At 41.7% G+C, this 18064-nt stretch overlaps 2 protein-coding genes across 2 annotated transcripts in view; both read left to right on the top strand.

Annotated features, from left to right (window-relative positions):
- The window catches only part of LOC128064043 (zinc finger protein 69 homolog B-like), a 49880-nt gene extending 38347 nt beyond the window's left edge, over positions 1-11533 (top strand). Inside the window, exons 2-3 of the mRNA XM_052656860.1 lie at positions 2467-2593; positions 11220-11533. Coding sequence (XP_052512820.1) covers positions 2467-2593; positions 11220-11533 — 441 coding nt within the window. The remainder of the gene's footprint in view (positions 1-2466; positions 2594-11219) is intronic.
- Positions 11534-13534: 2001 nt separating this feature from the next.
- Positions 13535-15832, top strand: LOC128064042 (zinc finger protein 665-like). The gene has a single exon (XM_052656859.1). It carries the CDS (start codon positions 13535-13537, stop codon positions 15830-15832), a length of 2298 nt encoding a protein of 765 aa, XP_052512819.1.
- Positions 15833-18064: the final 2232 nt, after the last annotated feature.

The raw sequence follows: 18064 nt of genomic DNA, 5'->3' as shown, positions 1-18064 counted from the left end.
ATGATAAAAATCACATTATGATTTTTAAAATATATTAATTTCCTGTACTCTGACTTCGTTTCTTCAGTGTCTTCTCCCTAGTTCTGGAGAGTGGTGACCACTCTGGTTGCGATGCGTATGCTTCTCATTGTGGTGGCTTCTCTTGTCTTGCAGCCCAGGCGCTAGAGCACGCCGGCTTCAGTAGTTTGACCTCCTGGGCTCTACAGCTCTGGCTCAGGAATTGGAATTCACGGGCTTAGTTGCCCCTCAGCATGTGGGATCTTCCCGGACCAGGCAACAACCTGTGTTTCTTACATTGGTCAGTGGACTCTTTACCACTGAGCCACCGGGGACACCATCATATTATTTTTAAATACAGGTATTTTATACAGATTGGTGTTAAAGTATTTTCTGTATTATTTTCTGCTTGTACTACTTTTTATGTTTTTAATACTATAAGATAATGTTGAGGACTTCCCTGATGATACAGTGGATAGCAATGTGTCTGCCAATGTAGGGGACACGGGTTCCATCCCAATTCCTAGAAGATGCCGCAGAGCAACTAAGCCCATGCCCAACAACTGCTGTGGCTGTGCTCTGGAGCCCAGAATCTTTAACTGCTGAAGCCCGCATGCTTGAGCTTGTCTTCCGAAACAACAGAAGCCACTGCAATGACAACCTGGGCACTGCAGACACAACTCCATGCAGTGCGGCCACAAGTAGAGAGAGCTGGATCACAGCAACGATGGCCCAGCATAAACAAACCAAATAAGCTGTAAAAAGGAAATAGAATGTTAACTAACTTACTGAATCAAACTTACATTTGAATCACTTTTAATGTCCCAAAGATGCCAAAATATAGGAGAAGGGAATGGCTGACCACTCCAGTTTTCTTGCCTGGAGAATCCCATGGACAGAAGAGCCTGGCAGGCTACAGTCCATGGAGTCCCATAGAGTCTGACATGACTGAACCAACTAAACATCAGCCTTCTCACATAGCAGAGTGATTGCTGACAAACAAACCTAAACCTCTAACTTTCCTCCTGCAGATTCTTAAGTCATGTCCAGTTGCTTCTGAAATAACATCCTCAATTTATATGCCTTGCAGAAATCAGCTTCTGCCTGGCATTACCCCATCTTCATTCCCGCGTTGCAGTCACACTGGCTGGTTTTCTGTTCAGTAAATATCTTCCTGTGTCAGAGCACTCAGGCTCTTCTCTCTGCTTATAAAACTCTTCCATTTCCCACCTTGCCAATCCTAAGTGTTTCTTCCTCACAGAGACCTTGTCTGACTTCTGGATGTAGGTCAAGACTTTCTGTTGAATCTTCTCTTAGCACCAGGCCTGTTTCAGAGCACATGTAACAATAGTGATGTTAAAATTATGGATGTAATTGGCTGGCTGGCTGCTGGATGGTAAGCTCCATCATGTTCACGACTGTTCTCCCAGTTAGGGACACAGAGTTGATACTCACCAAGTTTTGATTGAACGAAAGAAAAAAATAAAGACAACTCTTGTTTCAGTCAGTTGTGTGTTTCCATGTGCATGCATGAGTGCATGGATATGTCACTCCATGATTTTAGTACAAAACCATCTCATAAATACGGTTTATGCTTAGAGCAGTCACAGTTGTATCTTAAGTGTGTATTCCATGGCCTTTAATATTTTCTACCATACCACATGAATAATGTAAATAGTAGTCAGATTACTGACATTGTGTGGGTTGGCGGGGTAGAGGGGGTGACCCTGTACAGTGACTATTATGCTGTTCCATTGCACTTCAGCTCCCGTGAACTTGTTTCGGGTATTCTCAGGGAACTCTCTGGGGATGGTCTTTTATACTGTTACTTAGCTCTTTGGTTCCTTAGGTTCAGTTGTCTCTCCCAACCACCTGAGCTCAGGTGCTGTTGCCTCATTTCTTAACTGTTCGATGGGAGCTTTTTATTAGAGTGGCAGAGCTTTCTCCCCAGTAAGATGGACACAGATCTTTCTCTACTGTTGCTGTTGTGTTGATGACAAGTTCATATGGGTAAAGTCTTTAGAGTAATGCTTAGTGTGTATGAAGTGTTGAGACACCTCTCATCAGTGTGATGACGACATCCTCATCACAGTCTGTGTTCTTTTAAAGCCACTGTGGACTTTGTCCTCTCTGAAGACAGCAGTCTTGCTGTAACTCATGTAGATAGTGAATGTCACTCAGTGTGTAGAACGTAACACTTCTGCATCAACGACCCACTGTTGATTGGAATTTGTATATTTTTCCTGTCTTGTCCACACCCATAATGAATTCATGTTGATTGGAGGATATCATCATCTTATGAAAATCAAAAGGAAATTAGAGAGCAGCAATTTGCTCCATATAGATTTGCATGGATCTATCAGAATATTACTTGAGCTGAATTGACCTCACCTGTCTCACTTCTTCTCCTTTTCTTTGAAAATAAGAACCCTCCTCAGGGCCCGTTGGTGAAATGTATTTTCATTTCAGGCACAATTGACCTTCAAGGATGTGTTCCTAGATTTCGCTCCCGAGGAGTGGGACTGTATGAACCCTGCCCAGAGGACCTTGTACAAGGACGTGATGGTGGAGACCCTCAGGAACCTGCTGTCTGTGGGTGAGGATCACTTCCCTCTGAAGTAGGGATCTACTTAGGGGTATCTCTGCATTTTCCCTCGCTGTCTCTTGGGAGCCCTGTTTTTCTTGTCTGAGCTGAAAACCTTGTTCACTCAGACATGTAAGGCTTTGTGTTTGGCATTGGGAGTTCAAACTTGTCTTTCCTTCTGATGACCTGGCCACTGTGTGCTATGCAAGGAGTTTTTCCAGACCTTGAGTGTTTATAAAGCTGATTTCGAACTTTGAAATATCCAGTTGCCTGTGTTATACCCCTGTGTTCTTGGTTCAGTAACTCCTGGGAAGGAACTAGACTCCTGATGCCTCCTATACTGTGTAGTATACTGTTCCCTGTGCATTGCGAAGGACGCAAATAGTAAAGTAATTTGTGAAATATTTTTCTGTCCGTCATAATGTCCTTACTTCTTGACTGACAAAAGAGCTGAGATTTTCCACCTGCCAATGCAGGAGACACAGGTTTGATGCCTGGTCTGGGAGATCCCACATGTCACAGAGCAGCTAAGCCCGTGGGCCAGAACTACTAAAGCAGCACTCTAGAGCCTGGAAGCTGTGATTACTGAGCCCACATAGGACAACTACATGGTACCCAGGAGAAGCCAAAGCAAATGAGAAGCCCAAACACTGCAACTGGAGAGTAACCCCTACTTGCCCAACTTGGGGAAAAGTCCAAGCAGCAAGGATCACACACTCCAGCCAAATTAAATGAATAAACAAAATTATTAAAGATAGAAAATGCATTTATTTTTTTAAAAAAGAAAGTTTGGATTCTGGAAGAAGCCAAGTATGACATTTCTTCTGAGCAGGAATTTCTGATTCTGACCTAAATCATAACTATTTTGTAGCATGACAAAGATCCCTGGATTGTGGAGAATGAGGTGCTAATTAGCAGAAAATCAGATGAATGGGAAAGGATCAACAGTGTGATTTCAGGTCAGCTGTCACAAGGACAGAGAGGAAGCCACACCATTCACTGTGTTTGGGAAACTCTTGAAGTGCGAGAGTTCTGTGAGAAAACAGATATTTAGTGTTTGTGGACTGTCACAGGAGATTTTTCTTCTCTTCAACTTCCTGCTCTGTTCTTTGACCTGTAAAATATACATCATCCTCCAGTGGTGCTTTAGTGCCCACAGAGACAAAGGCAAGGCTTTTGGGGTTTTTTTTTTTTTTTTTTGGCTGTACTGGGTGTCTATTTCCTGTATGGCCATTTCTCTATTTGAGAGAAGTCGGGGCTACTCCCTGCTTGCAGGGTGCATGGCTTCTTGTTGCAGTGGCTTCTTTGGTTGTGGAGCACCAGCTCTAGGCACATGCGCTTCAGTAGTTTCGCTACACAGGCTCAGTATCTGTCCTTCGGCTTAGTTGCTCCCTGGCGTGTGAGATCTTCCCAGAACAAGGATTGAACCCATGTCTCCCGCATTGGCAAGCTAACTTTTTACCATGCGGCCACTAGGGTGTTAGGGAAATTAAAGAAATAGTCCTGTTCAGGCTTCAAGACAAAGCAGTGCATTCCTCTGTGCTTGCCTCCAACCTGCCTGGACACACCCTGACTGCGAGTACCCTGACTGCCTGCTGTGAGTGCAAGGCTTGCAGCACCATAGATAAGTTAGCACACAAATCTTAAGGTTGTTCGTTCACCTTTGAGATTGTTCAAAGAGGCTCTGACCAACCCAGCCCCAGGCTAAGGAACATCCAAGTTTCATAAGACAAAACAAACAGCATTAAGATGAAACCAGAGCTGCTGTTCCCTCACAGATTGATGATATCAGTCTGCATCCTGGGATGATAAGCAGGAACCCCTAACTGTAGTATTAAAGCCCCACTCATGGAGTGGACAGGCTGCCGGGGGTCTATTAGCAATTGAGACTCCAGATGTGCTGTGTCCTCGGACTCCCCAGGGCTGCTCCAGTGTGGATGTTGGTCAAAAGCCCATTTGGTGATGTATCCTGTGCTGTTTCTATTTCCTTGTCTTTTCAGTTCAGTTCAGTCAGTCAGTCATGTCTGACTCTTTGCAACCCCATGAACTGCAGCACGCCAGGCCTCCCTGTCCATCACCAACTTCTGGAGTTTACCCAAACTCATGTCCATTGAGTTGGTGATTCCATCGAGCCATCTCATCCTCTGTCCTCGCCTTCTCCTTCTGCCCACAATCCCTCCCAGCATCAGAGTCTTTGCCAATGGGTCAAGTCTTCGCATGAGGTGGCCAAAGTACTGGAGTTTCAGCTTTAGCATCAGTCCTTCCAAAGAACACCCAGGACTGATCTCCTTTAGAATGGACTGGTTGCATCTCCGTGCAGTCCAAGGGACTCTCAAGAGTCTTCTCCAACACCACAGTTCAAAAGCATTAATTCTTCAGTGCTCAGCTTTCTTCACAGTCCAACTCTCACATCCATACATGACCACTGGAAAAACCATAGCCTTAACTAGATGGACCTTAGTCAGCAAAGTAGTGTCTCTGCTTTTGAATATGCTATCTAGGTTGGTCATAACTTTCCTTCCAAGGAGTAAGCGTCTTTTAATTTCATGGCTGAAACCACCATGTGCAGTGATTTTGGAGCCCAAAAGTATAAAGTCTGACACTGTTTCCACTGTTTCCCTTTCTATTTGCCATGAAGTGAAGGGACCAGATGCCATGATGTTCGTTTTCTGAATGTTGAACTTTAAGCCAACTTTTTCACTCTCCTCTTTCATTTACATCAAGAGGCTTTTTAGTTCCTCTTCACTTTCTGCCATAAGGGTAGTGTCATCTGCATATCCGCAGAGAAGGCAGTGGCACCCCACTTCAGTACTCTTGCCTGGAAAATCCCATGGACGGAGGAGCCTGGTAGGCTGCAGTCCATGGGGTCGCAGAGGGTCGGACACGACTGAGCGACTTCACTTTCACTTTTCACTTTCATGCATTGGAGAAGGAAATGGTAACCCACTCCAGTGTTCTTGCCTGGAGAATCCCAGGGACAGGGGAGCCTGGTGGGCTGCCTCTCTGGGGTCGCACAGAGTCGGACACAACTGACGCGACTCAGCAGCAGCAGCAGCAGCATCTGCATATCTGAGGTTATTGATACTTCTCCCGGCAATCTTGATTCCAGCTTATGCTTCTTCCAGCCCAGCGTTTCTCATGATGTACTCTGCATATAAGTTAAATAAGTGGGGTGACAAAATACATCCTTGACGTACTCCTTTTTCTATTTGGAACCAGTCTGTTGTTCCGTGTCCAGTTCTAAGTGTTGCTTCCTGACCTGCATACCGGTTTCTCAAGACAGAAGTCAGGTGGTCTGGTATTCCCATCTCTTTCAGAATTTTCCACAGTTTATTGTGATCCACACAGTCAAAGGCTTTGGCATAGTCAATAAAGCAGAAATAGATGTTTTTCTGGAACTCTCTTGCTTTTTCAATAATCCAGCGGATGTTGGCAATTTGACCTCTGGTTCCTTTGCCTTTTCTAAAACCATCCTGAACATCTGGAAGTTCACAGTTCACGTATTGCTGAAGCCTGGCTTGGAGAATTTTGAGCATTACTTTACTAGTGTGTGAGGTGAGTGCAATTGTGCGGTAGTTTGAGCACTCTTCGGCATTTCCTTTCTTTGGGATTCGAATGAAAACTGACCTTTTCCAGTCCTGTGTCCACTGCTGAGTTTTCCAAATTTGCTGGCATATTGAGTGCAGCGATTTCACATCATCATCTTCCAGGATTTGAAATAGCTCAACTGGAATTCCATCACCTCCACTAGCTTTGTTCATAGTGATACTTTCTAAGGCCCACTTGACTTCACATTCCAGGATTTCTGTCTCTAGGTGAGTGATCACACCATCGTGATTATCTTAGTCGTGGAGATCTTTTTTGTACAGTTCTTCTGTGTATTCTTGCCACCTTTTCTTAATATCTTCTGCTTCTGTTAGGTCCGTACCATTTCTGTCCTTGATTTTGTTCATCTTTGCATGAAATGTTCCCTTGGTATCTCTGATTTTCTTGACAAGAACTCTAGTCTTTCCCATTCTATTGTTTTCCTCTATGTCTTTGCATTGATCTCTGAGGAAGGCTTTCTTATCTCTCCTTGCTATTCTTTGGAACTCTCCATTCAGATGCTTATATCTTTCCTTTTCTCATTTGCCTTTGCTTCTCTTCTTTTCTCAGCTATTTCTAAGGCCTCCCCAGACAGCCATTTTTCTTTTTTGCATTTCTTTACCATGGGGATGGTCTTGATCCCTGTCTCCTGTACAATGTCAGGATCCTCTATCCATAGTTCATCAGGCACTCTATCTATCAGATCTGGTCTCTTAAATCTGTTTGTCACTTCTACTGTATAATCATAAGGAATTTGATTTAGGTCATACCTGAATGGTCTAGTGGTTTTCCCCACTTTCTTCAATTTAAGTCTGAATTTGGCAATAAGGAGTTCATGATCTGAGCCACAGTCTGCTCCCAGTCTTGTTTTTCCTGATTGTATAGAGCTTGTCCATCTTTGGCTGCAAAGAATATAATCAGTCTGATTTTGGTGTTGACCATATGGTGATGTCCATGTGTAGAGTGTTCCCTTGTATTGTTGGAAGAGGGTGTTTGCTATGACCAATGCATTCTCTTCGCAAAACTCTATTAGCTTTTGTCCTGCTTCATTCTGTATTCCAAATTTGCCTGTACCGCCAGGTGTTTCTTGACTTTGTACTTTTGCATTCCAGTTCCCTATAATGAAAAGGACATCTTTTTGGGGTGTTCTGAAAGGTCTTGTAGGTCTTCATTGAAGCGTTCAACTTCCTCTTCTTCAGCGTTACTGGTTGGGGCATAGACTTGGATTACTGGGATATTGAATGGTTTGCCTTGGAAACGAACAGAGATCATTCTGTCGTTTTTTAGATTGCATCCAAGTACTGCATTTCGGACTCTTTTGTTGACCATGATGGCTATTCCATTTCTTCCAATGGATTCCTGCCCACAGAAGTAGATATAATGGTCATCTGAGTTAAATTCACCCATTCCAGTCCATTTTAGGTCACTGATTGCTAGAATGTCAACGTTCACCCTTGCCATCTCCTGTTTGACGTCTTCCGTTTGCCTTGATTCATGGACCTAACATTCCAGTTTCCTGTGCAATATTGCTCTTCACAGGATCGGACCTTGCTTCTATCACCAGTCCCATCCACAGCTGGGTGTGGTTTTTGCTTTGGCTCCATTCCTTCATTCTTTCTGGAGTTATTTCTCCACTGATTTCCAGTAGCCTATTGGGCACCTGCCGACCTGGGAGTTCCTGTTTCAGTAGTCTATCATTTTGCCTTTTCATACTGTTCATGGGGTTCTCAAGGCAAGAATACAGAAGTGGTTTGCCATTCCCTTCTTCGGTGGACCACATTCTGTCAGATCTCTCCACCATGACCCGCCTGTCTTGGGTGGCCCCACACAGCATGGGTTAGTTTCATTGAATTAGACAAAGCTAACATCAGTCCTTCCAGTGAACATCCAGGGCTGATCTCCTTTAGGACAAACTGGTTGGATTACTTCGTATATTGAAAGTCAGCTAGATAATTCTCTAATAAACGTTGGAATATTTATTTGTATAGAATGAGTGGCCTATTAACAAATCCTTGGAACCTGAGACAAAAGTGAAAACTTTTGGCAAGGCATTAATTGGCACTGTGAGCAGGAATTGTGAGACAAAACACCACTCGTTAAGAAGCAAGAGATTAAGGTTTATGACGTTTTTATTTCCGGATGGGAAAATTCACCTTGTTACTCATTAGCTAATACATGGGACATCTTCTCTGGATTGTGTGAGAAGTGGAACCGTAAATTAAACAGGGCTGAACCCTTAGAAGTTACTGAATGTTCATGACTCTTGCCCCTTGAGAAAGGATAAGAATCTGCCCTGCTGGATGAGAGGCTGGATCCTCCTGTCTCCTACCATGAAGTACATAAAGTGAACTTAAAACTGTCTTAGGGAAGTTACTGGAGAAATAATTATGTGATTAGTGAGGATGTTTGTCCATATTACAGTGTGAAAATTATATTTTGGCTGATCAAATCCTCACTTTTTAAGTCAGTTGTCTGTTGAGCCAGCCCCAGCTCCAGTAGTGTCCCCCACTGCCCTTTCTTTCTCCATTCTTTGTCCTTTTGTGGGCTTTTAACCCCTCCCAAGCCCTCTGTCTCCCTCTCCATCAGCTGGCCCTCTGCTAACGTTGCCTGTCTCTCGGGGGAGGATGAGGCCAGCTTCCCCCAGTCTTGCCCCACACTTTAGGATGTTTCTTTTTTTCTTTTTTTTTTTTTAGGATGTTTCTTTTCCCCTTCAGTTTCTTCTGAAGAATCCAAGACCCCCATCTCCCCAGAGGGACAATCCAAGATTTTTATCACCCCATCTGCTGTTGTTTCCGCTGTCAATTTCAGCACTATTTGATCTGTATTTTAGCTATAAAACTATGACTATGGAAAGGAAAGGAAAGTTTTTTGACATAGGATAAATGTGCTATTCTCTAGACTCTGGAAAAAACTGGTTGAAATCATTTTTTTTTTTTCTTTTTGAAAGTGCACAACTGGTTCTTTTTGCATATGGAATTAAAAGCAACTAACCCGTTGAGACAGCTAGCCTAGAAAAACGCTTGAAGTTAACCTTTACCAGGGCATTCCAGATGACTCTAATTGTACAGAACCTGCCTGCAAGTGTGGCAAAGGTGGGTTTGATCCCTGGGTTAGGAAGATGCCCTGGAGGTGGGAATAGCAACCCACCGAGTGTTCTTGCCTGGAGAGTCCCATGGAAAGAGCAGCCTGGCGGGATACAGTCCATGGGATCTCAGATAGCTGGGCATGACTGAAGCAGCTTAGCACAGCACGCAACCAAGTCCTTGACATACGGAACCCACTTTGCCTGAGGCCTCAACCTTGGGCAAATTAGAATTTCAAACCAAAGGGAAAGTAAAAGGTCAAAGAGACACTTTAAATCTCAAGCAGAAAACTATGGTGTCTGTCTGTCCATCTGTGTGTCTGGATTTATGCATGTCACACTGTGTGTCTTTGTTTTTGGATAATATTGCTGAGGTTACTTTGTAAGTGAGATCTAATTTAGTTGGCTTTAAAAAAGGAAAACTAAGCACTTACAAATCAAACACTTACGAGAAATTCACCTAAATGTATTTCAGATGCACATGAACCGGGAAATAGTCACCATTAAATATCTAGTAACAACGTTTGTTTGCTCATCTAAGACAGACATAAGTTGAGTCTTCAAACTGTGTAATGCTTTTATTGTATTACACTGATTACTGAGAGTTCAGTCCGTGCATCGGAAAGATCCCTGGAGAAGTAAATAGCAACCCACTTCAGTATTCTTGCCTGGAGAATCCAACGGAGGAGCTGGCAGGGTTTGCAAAAGAGTCCATGGGTTTGCAAAGAGTTGTACATGCCTGAAGCGACTTAGCACACACATAGGCGCTGATTACTGATAATTTCCTGTCATAGAGAAACTAAAGAGATTTTGGATTATTAATATGTTTGCTGCTACCTTGAGATGTTTTCCATAAGAAAGCAAATGTTTTTAGAAGTTATCACTGGTATTTATGGTCACCATTCTATAAAATGCTAATATAAAGGACAGTTCATGGTTGCCTAAGGAAAGTAAGATCTGCGTTTTTAGTAACAAAAGCTATGAGCAATGAAATTGATTTGGGATGCTCATAGCAGTGAGTAGGAGCGAGCGGAAGCTGGAAGCAAGTTCTTAATTTCTCAGATGGAGACTCCTAACCCCTGGACCACAGGAGCCAACATTTAGGGCTAAGGTCCCTAGTCTGGCCTGCCTAGTTAGGTACAAATTCAGATGATGAGGCAGATGATAAAGAGTAAAGGACAAAGTTTATTGAAAGGAAAAGTACATGTGGCGAGGCACATGGGCAACCTCAGAGAGAGAGAGAGACGCCTTTGGGAAGTGTAAATTCTTTACAGAGGGGCGGTTTTCCAGGTCTTCATCTCCCCTCAGGCCAATCACCTTGTTTATTCGCCCTGGCTAATTTGTCTCAGGACCCTCCCTGGAGTGTGCATGGACACCTTAGCCAAGTTGGATCTCAAAGTGAAGGCTTCTGGGAGGAGCAAGACTCATTATGGCCTGGGATTATCCTGTGAGTTTTGACTCCAAGCAGCCTTTCTGGGCATGTGTAGTGTCTCCCTTAACAAACAGGATTTTTTTCCTTTCTTTGTCCTTGCCATAATTATTCCCTGAGATTAGAGAATTACTGTCTATTTACCCTGTTTTTGTTGGGTGTAAATTCCTCAACTGGAGCCCACATATCTCTTATCTCAGGGAATGTAAAGGGGGAGATGACACATTCAAGACGTTTAACATGGATCCCATCAGTCTCCTACCAGAAAATTACATTTTATTAGGGAGAAAGAAAGCAGATCTGACTTACAAGTGGCTGTTGCTAAATGAAGAAAATGATTTAATTTAAAAAAAAAAAAAAGTTTTTATGCAAAGTGGACCTCTAAGAAAAGAGGTCCCAAAAGGCAAAGTCTTTATATGATCTGTAACAATCTATCATTTGACTCCTGTCAATGTTTTTGCTTGACTATGGGAAGCATGTGATGAGGTGTTTCAAAGGGATCTATTTCCTCTTTGTCCCCCTTCTGTGCTGAATTCCATCAGATGCCTGCTTTTTGGTCCGTGTAGAACAGCACTGGCACCTCCAGAGATTATTTCGGCCCCAGCCTGGTTCTCTTCCTGTTTGCTGCACTTGGGAGACCTCACTGGAAGAAGGGGAAGACTGGAAGCTCTTCGATTGCATTTGGTGTCTCAGATCCTACACAGAGCTGCCTTCAACCTGTCTTCCTGTTCAGAGCCCTCAGCTGTTCTTGTTGTTATTACTTTTGCCACATCCTTCAGGGGTGTGTGTAACAGGAATGTGGTTTGGATCTTCTGTGATTGTAACTCAGGAAACCTGTAAGGACAGTGGATATTGATTGAGGTCCTCTCTTAGACAGGACCTGAATTGATATCTTGTTGGTGCCTTGGAAACAATTTCCATGAAGGATGGCTGAGTAACACAATTACACAGGTCAGTTCTTGTGTCTGATCTGAAGTTTCCTTTTTACACTCCTGGAGTTCATTGTAACTTTTTGTCCTCTGTTCTGCCCAAGTGGGCCCTGGTGGTTCAGAGCATGGATGAATCTATAAGTCTTGGTTTCAGTCCTGCTTTTGCTCATTTACTTTCATATTCCATGGAGTTGTGTACAGGAACCCTGTGAATCCACTACCTTTATTTGTAAAATTGAGGTAATTAGTGCTGTTAGGTGGCATAGAATGTTGCCTGTTTTACAGAAAAGGTCAGAAGTTACTGGGTCTTTTTTTTTTTTTTCCTGTCCCATGTGGCAGGTTGTATCTTAGTTCCCCATTCCCGGATTGAAATTGTGCCCCCTCCAGTGTATGTGCGTAGTCCTAACAACTGGACCACCAGGGAATTTGCCTCAAAGATTACTTTTGCTTAAAGAATATATTTACTTCCTGTCTTGCTTATTGTGACATCTCTTTGTCTCCTTTACATCTGGTATGTTTTTATTTTACTTTTCATTTTTATGAGAGTTGTCTCTGACTCTGGTTAATAGGTTTTCAAATAATATTGGTTTTCTTCATACCAATATATTACATTTTTTAAATGTTTTTTATTTTTGGTTGCACTGGGTCTTTGTTGCTTCAGGGGCTTTTCATTACTTGTGGCAAGCAAGGGCTACTTCTCCTTATAGTACACGGACTTCTCATTCTAATGCCTTCTCTTGTTACCGTGTGGGGGCTCTATGCCTGTGCCCAGTAGTTGTGACTCCCAAACTCTGGACCACAGAGTTGTGGCCTACAGCCTTAGTTGTTCCAAGGTATGTGGGAACTTCCCAGATCAGGGATGAAATCCTTGTGCCCTGTGTTAATTACCAGGTGGATTCTTTACCTCTGAGCCAGAAGGGAGGCCCCAAAGCTTGTTCCTTGACATGTATCTTGGAACCAATGAAGTTAGTAAGTTAAAGTTACTGTATAGATAGGGAATCTCTGTACTGAATGACTGTTCTTCAAGTAGAAAATGTTTCATTTATTAATATTTTGTTATTTAAAGATGAGATGGTCTTTATGTATTACACAGTGTTACTGACATGAACAACTTGTCAATGTCATAAAATGCCTATACGTCTATCTACTGATCGATTTATAAGAGGTATTTAGAAAAGTTTTCTTTTTTTTTTTTTTTCCATTATTTTAGGGAATTTCCTGAACAGTTGTCAGCTGCTATTTATGTTTTCCATTATTCATTATAGTGCTTCTTTGGGATTATTTACCATTGCAGTGTATTGCCTATTAATGACTGCTTGTTCAGTCGATTGTTCTGTCTGACTCTTTGTGATCTCACGGACAGTAGCCTGCTAAGCTCGTTATCCATGGAATTTTTTTCAGGCAAAGATAGTTCAGTGGCTGTCATTTCCTCCTCCAGGGGATCTCCCCCTCCTAGGGACTGAAGCTCCCTATCTTATGTCTCCTGCATTTGCAGGCTAATTCTTTACTACCAAGTCACCTATGTAGCCCTGTCTGTTCTTTACCGTTTACTTATGTATAAGTATGCATAAAGTGTGTACAAAATGCTATATTTTCTCCTCAATTATGAGACAGCAGTGTGTTTACTACCAAGAAGAATGAGTTTAGAAGTCATGGTGCGAAAATACCCTTGTCTTTGAGAACTGACATGAGTTTGGAAACAATTAATATGTTCTGATTGTATCTATGAAGCTAGGCTACCCTAAAATTAATTTGGATTACATGTGATTGCTCTTTGATTTTTAAAGAGTTCTATTTGTTTAGTGTTTCAAACATTTTTAACATCATCATTGGGAAGATGCGTAATTCTGTTCACCATGGATATGCCTTTTGGTATAATACCATGTATTCAGCATGAAACAATTTATTTATGAATTGTAATTGATAGAATGCATATGGTTTTTATATTTGTAGATGTGTCTCAAATACATATGATCAAGAAATTACAGACAAAAGGAGACAGTGGTAAAGAAGAAATTTTTCAAAGAGTGGTATTTGGAAGAGCCGAAAGCCATGAAATCGAAGATTTTTTCCTCAGAAAGATACGGGAAAATATGTATGATTTTGAGTGTCTGTGGACAGATGATGAAAGAAATGACAGAGGAACCTCTATATCCCATAACAACAATCTCACCGATAGAAGAGCTCATGATAGTAGAAGTGATGCAGGAAATAAGCCTGTTGAAAGGCATGGATCAAGCTTTCAGGATCAGTTGCAGATACTTGACTCTGAAGGGACAGTTTCTGAATGTAGTCAGGTTGTGGCAAATATCAACAGTAGCGCCTCAGGTTTACCACCTCAGAGAACTCGTAGTGTCCGTAAAGGCAATTCTCATAAACAAGCGAGTGCTGTTATACATCCCTCAGAACTGGTACCAGACCAGGAAGCACACAAGAAAAAATCTTACAGTTGTAATGAGTGTAACATAACTTTTCTTCAGGACTCAGAACTCACTAGACATCAAAGAATCCATACAGGAAGAAAAGCATATAAATGTAACATATGTTGTAAGACTTTTAATGATAAATCGACCCTTATAGTTCATCAGAGAAATCATACTGGAGAAAAACCATATAAATGTGATGTGTGTGGCCACTGCTTTAAACAGCATACACACCTACAACATCATCGGCGAGTTCATACTGGAGAGAAACCATATAAATGTGATGTGTGTGGAAAGGCCTTTAGTCGAAAAGCAAGGCGTACAGTTCATCAGACCCTTCATACTGGAGAGAAACCGTATACATGTGAAGTATGTGGCCGTGGCTATACTCGAAAGTCACACCTTGGAATTCATTGCAGAGTTCATACTGGAGAGAAACCATATAAATGTGATGTGTGTGGAAAGGCCTTTAGTGTAAATGACAGGCTTGTAGTTCATCAGAGAGTTCATACTGGAGAGAAACCATATAAATGTGATGTGTGTGGAAAGGCCTTTAGTGTAAATGAAAGGCTTGTAGTTCATCAGAGAGTTCATACTGGAGAGAAACCATATAAATGTGATGTGTGTGGCAAGGCCTTTAGTGTAAATGTAAGGCTTGTAGTTCATCGGACAGTTCATACTGGAGAGAAGCCGTATACATGTGAAGTATGTGGTCGTGGCTATACTCAAAAGTCAATATTTTTAATTCATCAGAGAATTCATACTGAAGAGAAACCATATAAATGTGATGTATGTGGCAAGGCCTTTAGTGTAAATTCAAGGCTTGTAGTTCATCAGAGAGTACATACCGGAGAGAAACCATATACATGTGATGTGTGTGGAAAGGCCTTTAGTCGAAAAGCAAGGTGTACAGTTCATCAGACCCTTCATACTGGAGAGAAACCATATACATGTGAAGTATGTGGCCGTGGCTATACTCGAAAGTCAATACTTGTAATTCATTGGAGAATTCATACCGGAGAGAAACCATATAAATGTGATGTATGTGGCAAGGCCTTTAGTCTAAATTCAAGGCTTGTAGTTCATCGGAGAGTACATACTGGAGAGAAACCATATAAATGTGATGTGTGTGGCAAAGCCTTTAGTCTAAATGCAAGGCTTGTAGTTCATCAGAGAGTTCATACTGGAGAGAAACCATATAAATGTGATGTATGTGGCAAGGCCTTTAGTTTAAATTCAAGGCTTGTAGTTCATCGGAGAGTACATACTGGAGAGAAACCATTTAAATGTGATCTATGTGGCAAGGCCTTTAGTGTAAATTCAAGGCTTATAGTTCATCGGAGAGTTCATACTGGAGAGAAACCATATAAATGTGATGTATGTGGCAAGGCCTTTAGTCAAAAAGCAAGGTGTACAGTTCATCAGACCCTTCATACTGGAGAGAAACCGTATACATGTGAAGTATGTGGCCGTGGCTATACTCAAAAGTCAAAACTTGTAATTCATGGGAGAATTCATACCGGAGAGAAGCCCTTTAAATGTGATGTGTGTGGCAAGGCCTTTAGTGTAAATGCAAGGCTTGTAGTTCATCGGAGAGTTCATACTGGAGAGAAACCATATAAATGTGATGTGTGTGGAAAGGCCTTCAGTCAAAATTCAGGCCTTGTAGTTCATCAGAGAGTTCATACTGGAGAGAAACCATGTAAATGTGATGTATGTGGACAGGCCTTTAGTCGAAATTCAATCCTTTCAATTCATAAGAGAATTCATACTGGAGAGAAACGTTACAAATGTAACAATTAGGACAAACATTTTAGTGCACAGTCATCCTTAAATTGCCATCAGGCAGTTCATACAGGCGGAGAAGTGTAGAAAGGTAATTTATGTGGCAAAGTCTTCAGTTGCAGGTCTTTGCAGTTCATTGGAAACATATTGGAGAGAAACCATATAAATAATGATGTATGTGGCAAGGCCCTTAGTCAAACAGTAAACCTTGCATTTCATCAGAGGATTCATACTGGAGAGAAACTGTGTAAATGTGTTGTGTGTGGCTGATGCTTTACTGGAAACCCACAGCTTGGAATTCATCAGAGAATTCATACTGGAGAGAAACCATGTAAATGTTATCTCAGTGGCAAGGCCTTGAAATGCAAACCTTGCAGTTCATTGGAGAATTCATACTGGAGAGAAAACTTACAAACGTAACCATTCTGACAAACGTTTTACTGCACAGCTAGCCTCACCATCATGCAGTTCATACAGGAGAGACAGCATAGAAATGTGATGTCTGTGGGCAGTGCTTGAAATGACCATCTAAGAAATCAGATAATTCATAGTGGAGAAAAATGTTACAAATACAACAATTATGAGAAACATTTTAGTGCAGATGTAATGAGTGTAGCAAAGCTTTTAGTCAGAGTTCAGGCCTTATAATTAACCAACGAATTCATACTGTATAGAAAGCATACAAATGAAAGAAATATGGTAAAGCTTCTAGTGTATATTCAGCCTCAACTGACCATTGGGCAGTTCATACAGGAGGGAAACCACATAAATGGAATTTATATGACAAACCCTTCAGTCATAAAGTATATCAACTTTTTGACCCTCAGAAAAGTCAAACCAGAGGAAACCTCACGAATGTGGTAGGTGGCACAAAGCTTTGGTTCTGTGTTCAGACATAACTAGCCATCACGTAATTAATTCTGAATGGAAATCTTACCCACACAGTGCATGTGGTGTCTTTTGGAAGGCATTCAGTTATTTACAACACATGAGAAAATTCGTACTGGTGAGAATCCATACATTTAGAGAGCACAGTCTGTCCCTCCAGGAAATCATGTAAATATAATGTGTGTGGCCAGGGCTTCAATAACAGGTGTCATCTTTCCCATCAGCAGAGAATTCGTAATGCAGAGACACAAATGTAAGAGTGTAGCAAATCCTTCAGGTGGCATTCAGGCCTCAAAAGACATCAGGTGCTAGACCGGAGAGACCATCCAAATGCAGCCAGTGTGTCCAGGCTTTTGTCAGGTGTGTTTATACCTTAGGCTTCTTGAGAATATTCACACTGGATAGAAACTATATCAATGTAATGAGTGTGCTTTTAGACAACAGTCCTAAGTCAGGATTCAGTAAAGAAATCATTCTGGAGAGAAAGCTTACAAGTGACATGAGTGTGTAGAACCTTTACTTGGGGCTCACATTGCACTAGCCATCAGATGATTCATGCTAGAGAGAACCTTACCAGTGTACAGAATATGGCACGACCTTTAGGTACTGCCTTAAACTCAGGATTCACCAAATACTTTATACTTTGGCAGTTTTATACTATATGCTTTATGGAAGTTTTCACAGTTACTGCTCACTCTTTAGGTGTGTAAGAATATATATCCTGGAGTTAAACCACACAAATGTAATATTTGTGGGAAGAATTTTACCAAACGTCTAAGTTCGGAACATTCTGGAGCAATGCTCAGATGTAATGGGAGTGGGAAATTTTTCACCTTGAGTTGAAGTGTTAGACAAGACTCCATAGTGAAGAGGAGTCTTAGAAATGCACAGGCAAGGGCTTTCTGGAGGGTTCAGAGTACACTAGACTTCAGAATATATGTCTCTCTGAGAAACCACAGAAAAGTAATGTGCACACTGAAGCTTTAACTCAAAGATCAAAACTGTGGAACATGAGAGGATATATATGGAGAGCAAACTTTGACAGGCAATGAATATTGTGTAGTCTGTTCCATGAAATATTCACACCATGGGCATAATGAACTGATTCATGTATGTCAGGAACTACACTACCAAATTTGGAAACATGTTTAAGAAAACAATATTTCCTCAAGATTCTCCCCCCCCCCACCCAAATTCATATTGAAGAGAATCCTTATACAATTGTAATGAATTTGACCATCTTTTGTGACAGTTCTTACAGCAGATCACAGAAGAGAGAATTCATTTGAGGAATAAATCTTCACTAACCTAGGATATTACTGCAGAATAATTAAGTATGTTGAAACTTAACCACATGTGTGA

Source organism: Budorcas taxicolor, chromosome 18 (assembly GCF_023091745.1).
Source record: "Budorcas taxicolor isolate Tak-1 chromosome 18, Takin1.1, whole genome shotgun sequence".
Lineage (NCBI taxonomy): Eukaryota > Metazoa > Chordata > Mammalia > Artiodactyla > Bovidae > Budorcas > Budorcas taxicolor.
Note: the sequence above shows the minus strand (reverse complement) of the source record. Positions and strands in the feature narration are given on the sequence as shown.